The following is a 14310-nucleotide window of genomic DNA, read 5'->3' on the forward strand; positions in this document are numbered from 1 at the left end:
CACTGGACCCAGATGGCTCAAGAGAAATCGAAGCTCACTTAAATCCAATTCACTTGCATGTAATGGCATCACTTTTCTGAAATCTTGGACCTCTTCAAGAATTAAGGATGAAGGGGCAGCCCAATGGCCCAGTGAATAGAGCACTGGCTCTGAACTTAAGAGGACCTGAGTTAAAATGTGACCTCAGACACAATACTTCCTGGCTGTGTGACCTTGGGGAAGTTACTTAACCCCAATTGCCTCAGGGGAAAAAAAAAGAAGGACAAATAACTAGAATGTAAGTTCCTTGAGAGCAAAGGCTATCTTTCTTTTTGCTTATACTATATTCCCTGAATTTAGTACAATGTCTAGCACATAGAAAGGGCTTAATATGTGCTTGTTGATGACTTGATGTCTGTTTTATTTGTTCTATTATCAGTTCATTAACATTTTCCAGTGTTTCTCCTAATTCCTCAAATTCATAGATTCCTAAGGTTGTTGCTATTGTTCAGTTGTTTTTCAGTTGGCTCCTATTCTTGGTGACCCCCATTTGGTGTTTTCTTGGCAAAGAGACTAGAGCAGTTTGCCTTTTCCTTCTTCAGCTCACTTTACAGATGAGGAAACTGAGGAAAACAGAGTTGAGTAATTTGACAAGTCACACAACCAGTAAGTGTCTGAGACTGAATCTGAATTCAGCAAGGAGAATCTTCCTCAAAGTCTAGTTCTCTATCCATTTCACCACTGAGTCATTCTCTCTTAAGAAATAGTAATAATCTATTGCTTTTACATACCATAGTTTGTTCAACCATTTTTCAACTTGGTACTTCCTGATTTTTTTTTTCCTACTACAAAAGAGCTCTAAAGAATAGGTTAGTACACATAGGTTATTATTTTTCACTTCCTTGGACCATATTCCCAATAGCAGAATTATTTACAAAGTACATCTCCTACCACAAACCTATGAGGTAAGTATTTCAAATATTATCATCCCCATTTTATGGATGAGCAAAGAGAGACTCATAGCAGTTAAGTCAAAGCTGTGATTCACTTCCAAGTTCTATTGCTTTTTTCACTAATATAATGAAAAAAATATGCTTCCTCTTGCTATAGAAGACTAACTGATCTTTTTCTATAGCTTAGGCCTTCATTCATCAACTCTTCCCTGGATTGTTATCACTGCCACTGATCCATCTTCTCACAGTTGTGTTAAAAGCACTTTGGAAGCCATCAAGCACTTTAAGAATGTGAACGTTTATTTCTGGGAATCCACAGAATAAGATGCAGGGATTTATAATCTAATAAGCGATGGGTAGATATTTATTGGTTAACTGATTTGAATTCCAGGAAGGGCTAAAATCTTGCCCCAACCTTACATACATTCCCCATCACCCTTTGTCAATGACCACTATGAATATTTGGGAACAGCTGACCCTGATAGAGGGTCCAGCATCTAATTTAATCCAATTGTTGGTAATTACATGGAGAGATGATGTCAAAAACAAAATGAAAATGCTGTGTTTGATCCCTCAGACTCTTTGCATGACTAGTAGTTCAGAAAGGAAAATCTCTGCTACTGCCCCCATTTTTGTCCTTTCCTTTTTCGTGTTGAAAATTCCTTTGTGCTCAGTTGGGGACAGAATGTCTCTTTGGCCTTGGATAAAAGTTTCCTGATTGTTTTGTCCCAGTACAGAGAGCTCTTCCTAAAAAGATGGTGGTGGAGGTGATGGGAACATGTGGGAAAGGTGGGCAGGGAAGGGTGGTACTGCTGGCAATTATACAACCAATCCCCCAGGAGCAGTGAAGGGTGGGAATGGAGCTCATGCCCTCCAGGATGTGGCTGACTTCAGCATGACAATTAGCTGGGAGAAAAATTGGAGGCTGGGCACAGAGTGAGACAGGCATCTTCCCTGCTGCTCAATTTTGAGTCTACCCCTCTGACCCTCTGGGAAGCAAGGACAATAAGACAGGAGTTCCAGATCGTGGGAAACACATTCGACTCCTTCAGCCATGAAGGTGGCTTTCCTGACCTCGGTTTTCCTGATCCTGGTCCAAGCACCTCTAGGTAAACTCAACCATCTTACTAATTTCCAGAAGGAACAGGGATGGTGCCAAAAGGGGGAAAACATGATTCCAGTTCTCTTGGGAGTTGGAGTGGAGGGGGAAGAGTTCAGAAAGAGAAGGGCCAGCAAGACTGACAAAAGTCCCTAAAGAGAACCAGGTCACAGAAGTCTTGATGTCTGCTGGCATCCATCCTTTGGTTTCCTCAAAGAGCAGAAGCTATTAAGCACTCTATCCCTCAGGATTTCTTATTGCTAATTGCATTTAAGTGTAGCCTCTAGATCTGTTGTGAAGGGGATGGTGAGTTGAGAGTCAATTGCTAGATGGAATGGATGATGCTAGAAGGAATTGGTCTATGAAGGGCTGAGATTGGATATTGCCTTTGGGGGACTGGGTTGCAGTTGAATTATGAAGATCTGAGAGTGGATTGAAATGGAGAAGGGGGAGGAGAGAAAGAGGGAGCTGGATGGTGGATTGGGAGGGACCTGGAATGTGGATAGAGTTGAATTGGATAGGGGGAAGAATTGGTGGGCAAGGAGGGGTTGTGCTATAGGATGGACTTGAAGTTGGGCAAAAGGATTGGGTTGGAAGCAGGGGTTTGAAAAATGTCTTTTAGTATTTTTCCTCCATCAATTCCACAGTAGCTTTATCTGGAAACACTTTTGGTCAATGTATGATTCACAAGTGGGAAGGGATTTTAGGGGTCTAAACACAGGGAGCTATTCCTCCCCTGGACTCTACATATCCAAAAGATATGAAGTGTTTCCATGACTAAGCCCAATACTGCTCTCCCTATCTTCACTATGGGTCCCAGTTCTTGGGAAACTTATAGGAACTCAATAATTATATTTTGGAGGAGAGACATGGCTTACAAAGAAGTGCTGGAGTGGGGAAGGACATTGTAGAATTCTCTGCAAATCAGATGAGATCTTTTTCACCCGCTGCTTGAATCACAAAAAGTGTTGCCTGCCCCCAGAAGTTGAAACTATTCCACCAATGGTAATTGATGAGACCCTCCTATACCCTTCATCTTCACCTTCTACATATGAAGAGCGAACAACAATGCAACCAGAGACTAGCAGTTCCACTACAGGACCTTAAATCTCTGCATGTTCTTGGCTTTAATAAAAAGCATCTCCCTGTCTGCTGTTTCTGTTTACCATGTGGTATGGATGCAGTTGGGGAATGTGGCCAGAGTTAGTGGGTGGCTATTAGGCAGAGGAGCCTTGGATGGGGGAGGGATGATAGCAACTACAACTTAGAGTTTCCCATCCCCTCCATTCTTCTAGGCAGACTGCTCTAGGCTTATTAGCCCATGGACAGTCAAAATGATCCTGGGTTATGAGAATGGAATAGGAATTCTCCACATATTATTGACTGGAGGGTTTGTGGGCTAGACTGTCTAAATTCTTGGGAGAAGCAAGGAAGTCAATGGGAATTTTAGGGAATTCAGGTCTCTCACCATTCTAGGGGAATGTAGTAGTGGGAAGCTGGAGATTCACCAAAAGAATCTTTTATCATGATAATTTATGTTTTTATAGGATTTTAAGGTGTAAGTAGCTCATATTTATATTGTGATTCAATTTCTGAAAAATACTTTTCCATGTATTCTCTAATTGGGCCAACCCATGTGAGACACTGGTATTATCCTAATTTTACAGATGTGGCTTGCCCAGGATCACATAGCTAGGAAGTGTCTAAGTCCAGACTTAAACTCAAGGAGTCTTCTTGACTACAAGCCTGGTGCTCTATTCACTGCATCATGTAGCTGCACTACATTACTTTAAAGCAAAAGATATATATGTTAAGTAGCAGAGTGAATTGAATGATGAGGTGTGGATGACGAACTCATAAGAGTTTCTAGCAGGATTCCACCAAAATCTTCTGCATTGGAACAAAGTTCTAAATAAAAAGATTCAAGTTCTTGATGCTAAGCAAAATGAGCAGAACAAGAAAACATTGTACTTAGTAACAAGAAAACACCATCCATATTCAGAGAGAAAACTGTGAAGACTGAATGTGAATCAAAGCATAGTGTTTTCATCTTCTTTATTGTTTACTTGTTTTTTTCCCTTTCTTGTGATTTCTTTTCTTTGGTCTGATTTTTTTTTTTTTGGTTCAGCATGGTGAATATGGAAATATGTTTAGAAGAATTGCCAATATCAGACAGCTTACTGCCTTGAGGAGGGGAAAGGAAGAAAAATCTTGAATACAAGGTTTTACAAAGGGAAATGTTGAAAACAATCTTTGCATGTATTTGGAAAAATAAAATGCCAGTAAAATTTTTAAAAAGAAAAATAATTACAATTCTGAAGGTAGACTTTCAAGGACCAGTTTGTTTGTGGAACTGGATTTAGAGGAGTATTGGGGCCAAGGTGGAACTCTTTCAATGCCCCCTGATACCATGCTATATAGACTTTTACCTACTATCTTTAGAGATAAGACTAATCTTTGTCTCTACCCTTAAGGAGCTTGTTTTCTGAACAAGGGGTATGTTTCATTCTAAGCCAGAATGGAGATAGAAGATAGAGAAATCAAGGCTAGAGATAGGTCCCCTGGTCAAAACTGAGTTCTATCAGGAATTGTCAATTGTCACAATTAGTGACCTAATTGTCATAAGGTCACTCCCTTAAAAGGAGTCATTTCTGCAAGGGAAACATAGCTAGGGAAATAGCTGATAGGGATAGATTAGCTGATAGTGGATGGATTTTTCAAAGCGATGATAGTGGAATATTTGGGGGTGGGTTGGGAAGGGGGAGGAATGATTTAGTCTGCTCAGCAGCTTCATGTTCTTTTTCTTCCAAAAAAAGAGATAGCCAGGCAGCTCTTAAAAGCCTTTTTATATTCTCTGGATTCCTTGTATTTACTATTTGGCATAATTATATATTTCATTACATTCATATACCACAATTTGTTCAATTTGCAATTGATTGCTATTGTCCTCCTCTGTGACCCCATTTGGAATTTTCTTGACAGAGATACTGGAGTGGTTTGCCATTTCCTTTTCTGACTCATTTTTGCCTATGAGAAACTGAAGCAAACAGGGTTAAATGACTTGCCTCGTCACACAGCTAGTAAATGGCCAGATTTCAACTCACCAAGATGAGTTTTCCTGGTTCCCAGCCTAGTATCACCATCTAGGTGTTCTACAATAAATATACTCACTTTAGTTCTCGTTTTCTACAACCATAAAAAGTACCACTACAACTATTTTATTATATATGGTAGTTTTTCCTTTAGACTTTGACTTCCTTGGATAATATGCCTTATAATGGGACTGCTCAGTTAAGGAATATAAACAATTTAATGACTTTCCTGGGAAGGCTATACCATTTGACAGCCTTACCAGCCCATAGCTTTTCCAATATTGAAAATGACCAACAAGTACCATTTTCATTTTTATCATCTTTGATCATTTTTGAGGGTCAGTGGAAAACTCAGAGTGACTTTAACTTTTTCTCTTTTTATTAGTGATTTGAAGTGATGTTTCTGATAGATGTTGCTGGTTTGCAATATGTATATATATATATATGGTTTGCAATATGTATGTGTGTGTATATATATATATATGAAAGGGTCATAGTCCTGGAAGAAAATTAAAAAAAAGATTAAAAAATTTCCTAAAATTTCATAATCTCTTGAATGAATGCATAAATGAATAAAATATTTATTAAGCATTTTCTATGTGTAAAGTACTATGCATAGTGCTGAGAATAACAATAGAAAAATATGATAGTCCTTCTCAACAAACTCACCCATGAACAGGAGCTCTTGGTATGTCTCCCTGTTGTTTTTTTTGGGCTGAGGCAATTGGGGTTAAGTGACTTGCCCAGGGTCACACAGCTAGGAAGTGTTAAAATGTCTGAGGTCAGATTTGAACTCAAATCCTCCTGACTTTAGGGTTGATCTTCTATCCACTGCACCAACTTGTTGTCTCCCTGTCTCCCTGTTGTAATGGAGGAGATAGTACATGTGAATCAATCCCCATTCTGATGTGAATCAGCTCCTACCTTCCTCTTCCATGCCCTATCAGTCTGTGGCCAGGTCTTGTTTAACTTTTTTATTGTTATACTTAGTACTTTGCAAGCTTAAAAGGGGGTTATAAGAAGAAGGGGATTGCCCCAAATTAGGAAAACAATGTAATTAATTGGATTAGTAATATATTTATTTAAAATATTATAATATCAATAGATACAGAAAAGATTTTTGATAAAATACAATGCCCATTTGTGTTACAAACAGTAATTGCAAAAATTGTAAAAAAAAATTGTAAAAAAGTTTATTTATGAAAACTTGCCCATTCCCTTTTTACATCTTCTTCAAAGATGCCTCCAACATGGTGATATAGTAGGGAGAGCCCAGGCCTGGAGTCCAAAAAGACCTGAATTCAAATTCAGCCTCAGATACTTATTAATTGTATGACCCATTTTCCTCAGTTTCCTCAACTATAAAATGAAGATAAGAATAATAGCTACCTCCCAGGATTGTTGTAGGGATCATATGTGATAATAATTATAAAAGGCTTAGCATAGTCCTGGCAAATATTAAGTTCCGTGTAAATGTTAGATATTATTATTAATAAAGATTTTGTAGACAAGGGGAAAATAGTCATGTAGGTTGGAAGTTACATCTATTTTCTTAGACACCTTGTTTTTGTTTATAATAAGCTGTGTAAAAAAAAACTGAAGGATTGAAGTATAAAGTTCTGTTTTTCTAAATGAAAGCAAGCAGTTTCAAATCATCTCTAATATCAATTATCCCAGAGAATAGAATAGAAGGTTATATACACTATCATTCATAGTTTTTCTGAGTTTTGCTCAGCTGTGTAGTGGTTGATAAGTCAGTCAATAAATATTTATTAAGCTCTTATATGACAGGTACATACTAAGCTCTGGAGATCCTCCTCCCCACAAAAAAGACAAAAGATGGTCCCTGCTCTCAAGAAGTTCACAATTGAATGGGGAAAAGACAATAAATAAAAAGAAGATGAAAAAGAGAAAAGGATAAGAGAGCTTGATGAAGTAATATGGCTAGCTGGGAAATGATAAATTCTTTGCCCCTTCCCAAAATAGAGAATATGGGAGGAACTCTCTAATGACCTATCAACAAAGGGAGGACAGGGCTAAATGGGTAAGGAAGCCTGAGATGATGAGAGTTTCAGAGTCAATTTGATCTTGCTAGGAGATGAATGCTTGAAGCCAATGATGAAGTCCAGGTCAGCAACCCAGCACATAATAGGTACATAATAAATTATTGTTGACTGACTAACTTGTGAGAGTGGTTTCAATGTGGGAGGTTGTGTATATGAGAGGATTGGGAAATGATTGTAATTTTTTTAAAACAAGACATCAATAAAACATTTTTTATCTTCCTTTGACTTAGCTATGACCAAGAATATGATAATTTTTTGTGATCATTCTATGTGTGTTAAAAATACATATGTAGCCTTAATTCAATATAATAAGTAAACTTACAAAAATGAGCTTTGTAACTGAAGATTCCCCCACATTTCAGGAAAGAATATTTGCTTTTTTCTTTGCATCCAACTATGAAATTCACTTTATTCAACATTGCCAATTCGTTGGTCACCGGAGAAAGAGTACCTATAGTTAAGTTAATATTTTAAAAATCTAAAAAAATCTAAAGAATTAATGAGCCTCTACTGTCACTGCAGAAATAGAAGGGCCACATAGGACAAAAAGTCATTTAAATTTTTGTTTTTTTTGTTTCATGAATTGTATTAAAGTATTAAAGAACTGATTGACTAATAACAAGTCTGCTGGTAATAAGCTTTAGATAGCAAACTCAGTATATTACCAGAGCTGAAAGCTAATATGACAAATAAAACCTTCCTAAGTTTGGGATCTCTTAGAACTCAGGATAATCTCCTTTAAAGTAGGACTTTGTGGAGTTTGGAGTATATTTCCAATGATGGACTATTGCATAAAGAGCAGTATACAGGATTTATTTTATCAAGGAGAACCAGGATCAGAAAAATAGGAAATGATCACAGCATCTACTTCCCAGGATTGTTGTGATGATCAAATGAAATAATTGCAAAGTCTTTAGTTCAATGCCTGGCACATATTAAGTGCCATATGAATGTCAGATATCATTATTATTAGAAATTATATTATTCTATTATCTGCATCCAAACCACATTGCTTGAAGAATATTGATGTCTAGAAGATGACTTCATTAAATTTACAAGGCAGTTTTCCAAAGAAGAATTAAAGATTAGAGAGTAAGTATATAGCACCTAATATATATCAAGAATTTTCTTTGTAAAAAAAAATTGTATGTAAGGGGCTGCTAGGTGGCGCAGTAGACAGATCACCAGCCCTAAGTTGGGAGGACCTGAGCTCAAATGTGACCTCAAATATTTAGCACTTCCTAGCTGTTGGCTCAGTTAATAAAGTACTGAGCCTGCAGTTAGAAAGACTCATCTTCCAAATGCCTCAGGAAAAAAAAAATTATAATAATAAAAAAATTTGTATGTTACCTAATTTGATCCTGAAAGGTAGGTGTTGAGGAAGTTGAGATAAATTGAATATAAGTGATTTGTCCAGGGTTGCACAGCTCGTAAATCATTTAAGTCTCCATTTGAACTCAGGACTTCCTAACTCCAGGCCCAGTACTGTATTTACTGTGTCACCAGTTAATTGCTTTTGTAAGGTCAATCAAGCACATTCTTCTATAATTCTGACTCAACTTAACTGTTCATTTGCACCGTCCATCTAAGGCATAAATGCTGACTAACAATGGCATATGTAGTTCATGAAACTATCAAAGTATCAATGGAGAGTCATCATTCTATATCCAATTGGTTTTTTCCTGTGCGTACAATTTATGAAAATATTTTGAACGACCATGGCTATAATTTAGGAGGCTTTCCATTGTTTTGAAACTTGATGTAATCAGCATAATGACATCTGCAAAAAAGAACATCTTGAGATCTTTATTATTTATAGGGAATCTCTCTTCTTGGACCCTCTCCTTGAAATAGTGAACACTTTGGGTGAGCAAACATTTCCCTATCTAATGACTCATTTTATATTCATAATTAGAGGATCATCAAACAAATATTTATTTATTTATTATGGTCAAATTCCCCCCTCAATTGTGTTTTATTTTTTCCAATTACATGTAAAGGTAGTTTTCAACATTCATTTTTATAAGATTTTGAGTCTCCAATTTTTCTCCCTCCTTTCTTTACCTTCCCCACCTTCAAGACAGCAAACCAACAAATATTTATTAAACTTTTATAAAACACCTATTATGTGCCAAACATTGTGCTAAGTAATGGGGATACAAAGGTAAAAAGATAGTCCCTATTCTCCAGATGCTCATAATCTAATATGCTAATAACTGGGTACACACAAGCTTTTATATAGAATAAATTGGAAAAAATAGAGAGAAGTCACTGGAATTATAGATTATATATTTTTATTGTAACAGGTACAATTTTAGCTGGAACTTGAAAGAATCCAGGAGATGAAGATGAGAAAGGAAAGCATTTGAGGTATGGGGAACAGTCAGGGAAAATGCCCAGAGTTAGCGTATGGAGTGTCTTATAAAAAAGCCAGGGTCACTTGATCACAGAATATGTAGTCTGGTTAAGGTATAAATGGTATAAAAAGACTGGAAGGTAAGAGAAGGCTGGGTTATGAAGGGCTTTGAATGTCAAACAAAGGATTTTCTATCCGATGCTAGAAGTGACAGGGAGATGCTGGAGGGGTGTGTGTGTGTGTCTGTGTGTGTGTGTGTGTGTCATGTGTTATAAGAGTATTACTTGGAGAGCTGTATGGAGGATAAACTAGAGTGGGGAGAGCAGATCAAACAGAAAGCTAAATGCAATAGCGAGAGATAATAAGGACCTGCAGCATGGCAGTGTCAGAGGAGAGAGAATGGTATAATTGAGAGATGTGATGAAGGTAAAATAGACAGGACCTGGCAACATTCTGGATATGGGGAAATGAGAGAGAGTGGGAAATGTAGAAAGACACCTAGGTTTTAAGTCTTAGGAACTGAGATGGTGGTACCCTCAATAGGAAAGGGAACTTTGAAAGTGGGAGAAGTTAATGGGGAAATAATTTAAGGATTATTATTATCATTATTATTATATATAGTAAATGGAGCAATTATTTGGGGGAAAGAAAATAAGTTCAGTTGTGGGTTTTGAATTGAAGATGTCTATGGGGCATCTAATTTAAAATGTCCAATAGGCAGTTGGAGATACAAGATTAAGTTCAGCAGAGAGGTTAGAGTTGAATAAATAGGTTTGAGAATCACCATTAGAGTATAGAGCTCTAGAAAGGATAATTGAATTCATGGAAGCTGATGAGATGACTAAGTGAAATAGTATGGAGGACCAGGATAGAACCTTGTGGGATTCTAATGGTTAGTGAACTTGATATGGATAAATATTCGGCAAAGAATCTGAGGAATGGTCAGATAGATTGCAGGAGAGAAAAGTGAATCAGAGAAGAAGATGAGCAATAGTGTTGAAGGCTGCAAGAGAATGAAGATGGAGAAGAGGCCATTGGATATGGCAATTAAGAAATAATTAGTAACTTTGGAGAGAGCAGTTCTGATGGAATGATGAGGTCAGAAGCCAGACTATAGAAAAGGAATTGCAGATACTTTTCTGAAATTGTGATCTAATTTTTGAAAATCCATTTGTTTCCTAATAATATCATCATCAAGTATGCCCTTGATGTACATGTAGATTTTCATAAACATTTTATGTTGATGGGAAAGAAGGCATATATTTCAGTAGTAATTAACATTCTCTCAGTTGTCTTTTTTTTTGGTGAACAATGAAGCCCAACATCTTTTTCTCCTTCAAACAATGTGAGAATTGACCACTCAATGGCTTTAAAATAGTGCAAGTTCCAGTACAATTCTCAGAAATACTTGAACTATTCCAGATACTTTTCCTATTTTTGTTTTCACTGATACTACTATCTCTACTTCTTCAAGAACAATTGGTTCTGTGATATTAGAGTCTAAATGTGTTAGCTATTGTGCACTTGATGGGGAAAGAGTTTATTAAAAATCTTTATAGATCATTTCCATTCTTCTACTATTTATTGTTTTCATATTATTTTCATCCTTAACTATCCTTAATATAAATTAGTTGGGTCTCTTATAAGCTTTGCTTATCTTTGTTTTTAGTTTTTCTGCTCTTCAGTTTTATAAGGCAACACATAATCTTCTGCTGTCCAGTTCTAAGCTTTAAAAAAATGAGCTAATAGTTTAAATCACTGTTATGTTTTTCCACATGCTTAATTTGACAAGAAGAACAAGTGTTTGCTGAAGCACTTTTTATTCTTTTTTGGTTTCTCTTGATTAAATATATAAATAAGTTAAATATTCTCTTTTGGTTTCTCTTGATTTCCATCAATTAAATTTCTCTATGAAATCATTACAAACAACATCAACTTCTCCATCCATTTCCCATTTTTCATTATCAATTAATTGTTTAAATAGGCCAGGATGAAGTCATTTAAACTACATTCATTCTCCTTTTTCTTTTCATTCTTTCGATTAATTTTGTTTTAATTTGGTGTAAACTTTAGTCAATTATGTAACTGCACCCAGACAACTAGTTCAGGAGTTATTGCCATATTAATAAGGCATTATTTTCTGATTATTAAAATACAAGCAATTTCACTTTTTTGGTGATGTAATGGTGCTTGCTATGTCATGAGCCTCTCCATTTTTAAAGAAAGTATTCTCTATATAGGTAGATGTCTGTATAATCTATAAATGCTTAATTTCTATCCTTTCTTATATCTGAATCATACCTTCCAAAGTATTTCTTACTTTCTTCTCTTATTTGCATTCTTATTTTTATATCATTAGATCATCAAAGTCCATGTTGATTTAATTGTGAGGATTATCAAAGTTAGAATCTCTCTATTTCAGCTTCTATAATTGCAAATACTTGTCATAAGTACTGAAATATGATATTACCAAATGTCCCTAGGAATAATCTTTCCTGTAGATTTTGGATTATGATAAAATAATTTTTTTTTCTCCAAAGAGAATTAGTAAGCCATATTTCCTTTAAAATTTTTTTATTTCTTTAATATTTTCCCCAAGTTAAATTTAAAACTAATTTTTAACATTTGTTTTTAAAATGTTTGAGTTTTAGGTTTTCTCTTTTATTCCCACCCACAATTAAGAAACCATATGTGAAGTTATGCAAAACAGTTCCATAAAGTCATGTTGTGAAAGAAAGCATAGATCTCCTACCCTAATGAAAATAAAAACCCTCAAGAAAAATTAAGTTAAAATAAAAGAAAGAGAGAGAGGAAGAGAGACAATGCCTCAGTCACAATCAATTCCTTCTCTGGGTATGGATAGGATTTTTTTTAATCTTAAGTCCTTCAAAGTAGTCATGGATGATTGTATTACTTAGAATAGCAAAGTCATTCACAGTTGGTCATTCCAGAATATTGCTATCACTTTGTATGCAGTACATTTCACTTTGCTTGAGTTCATGGATGATTTTCCAGTTTTTTTCTTCCCGAGAGCATCCTGCTCATCATTTCCCATAGAACAATAACGTTACATCATAAACACTTATCAGTTTTTTGAGCCATTCCCTAATTGATGGGCATCTCCTCAATTATCAACTTTTTTTGCCTTAAGAAGAAAAGCTGATGTAAATATTTTTGGTACATATAGGTAATTTTTCTTTTTTTCAAATCTCTTTTGGTATTCATGGCAAGTGGTGGTGGTGTTAGTAAGTCAAAGAACATGCAAAAATCTATAGCCCTTTGGGCACAGATCACATCTTTTGATCATTTATTAATTGGGGCATGACTCTTATTTTTTATAAATTTGACTCATTTGAGAAACGAAACCTTATAAGAGAAGCTTGCTTTGAAATTCTTTTTTACAATTACTATTGTTAATTGTATTTCCCCCCATTTATTCTTTCCTTTCACCCTGTCCCTCCTCAAAAGTGTTTTGGTACTGACTACTCCCTTCTTTAATATGCCCTCTTGTTTATCACCTATCTTCTCATATTCCATCCTGCAAGGTTTCCTACAAGATAGATTTTTATGGCAGATAATTTGCACTATTCCACTTCTCCCTTTCCCTTTCTCCCAGTACATTCCTCTCTCACCCCTTAATTTTATCATTGAAAAAGATATTATCTCTTCATATTCAATTCACACTTGTTTCCTCTGTCTATATATACTCCTTCTAACTTCCATAATAATGAGAAAGTTCTTTTTTCCCTTATTAAAGCATTTTATTTTTCAAAACATATCTGTGGACAATTATTCAACATTAGCCCTTGTAAAATCTTGTATTCCAATCCCCCTTCATTCCCCTGCCCTCTCCCCTAGATGGCAAGTAGTCCAATATATGTTAAATATAATAGAAATATATGTTAAATCCAATATATGTATACATATTTATACAATTATCTTGCTGCATAATGAGAAAGTTCTGAGTTATAAATATCATCCTTTCATGTAGGAATGTAAACAGATAAACTTTATTAAGTTCTTTATTGCATCACTTTCTTGATTACCTCTTTATGTTTTTCCTGAGTTCTATATTTGAAAATAAAATTTTCCATTCAGCTCTGGTATTTTTATCATAAATGTTTGAAAAAACTCTATTTCATTGAATGTCCAATTTTTTCCTCTGAGGTATACTCAATTTTGCTGGGCAAGTAGTTCTTGGTTGTAATCCTAACTGCACTGCTCTTCTGGAATTTCATATTCCAAGCTCTCTGTTCCTTTAATGTAGAAACTGCTAAATCTTGTGTTATATTATATTTGAATTATTTCTTTCTGAATGCTTGCAATATTTTCTCCTTACCCTGGGACTTCCAGAATTTGGCTATAATATTACTGGGAGTCTTTATTTTGGGATCTCTTTCAGGTGATTGGTGGAGTCTTTCAATTTCTATTTTATCCTCTGGTTCTAGAATATCAGACAGTTTTCCTTGCTAATTTCTTGAAAGATGATGTCCAGGCACTTTTTATGATCATGATTTTCAGATAAAGCAATAATTTTTAGATGATCGCTCCTGGACCTATTTTCCAGGTCAGTTGTTTTTCCAATGAGATATTTTACTGCGCTTTTTTTAAATTTTTAAACTTTTGTTTTATTGTATCTTGATTTCTTATAAGGTCCTTAGCTTCCAGTTGTTTAATTCTAATTTTTAAGGAATTATTTTCCTCAGTGAGCTTTTGTACTTCCTTTCCCAGTTGGCTAATTTTGCTTTTTAAGGCATTCTTCATC

The 14310-nt window shown here is 35.5% G+C and overlaps 2 protein-coding genes across 2 annotated transcripts in view; both read left to right on the top strand.

The window, feature by feature from the left end:
• LOC127550463 (defensin beta 118-like) overlaps nucleotides 1-14310 on the top strand; it is a 66183-nt gene that overhangs the window by 13767 nt on the left and 38106 nt on the right. The gene's annotated exons all lie outside the window — the stretch shown is intronic.
• Nucleotides 1706-14310, top strand: part of LOC127550460 (beta-defensin 126-like) — a 55180-nt gene continuing 42575 nt past the window's right edge. Inside the window, exon 1 of the mRNA XM_051979444.1 lies at nucleotides 1706-2041. Within this exon, the coding sequence (XP_051835404.1) occupies nucleotides 1987-2041 (55 nt within the window). The 5' untranslated portion in view covers nucleotides 1706-1986. The remainder of the gene's footprint in view (nucleotides 2042-14310) is intronic.

The sequence above is a fragment of the Antechinus flavipes genome, chromosome 2 (genome assembly GCF_016432865.1).
Source record: "Antechinus flavipes isolate AdamAnt ecotype Samford, QLD, Australia chromosome 2, AdamAnt_v2, whole genome shotgun sequence".
NCBI classification, from domain to species: domain Eukaryota; kingdom Metazoa; phylum Chordata; class Mammalia; order Dasyuromorphia; family Dasyuridae; genus Antechinus; species Antechinus flavipes.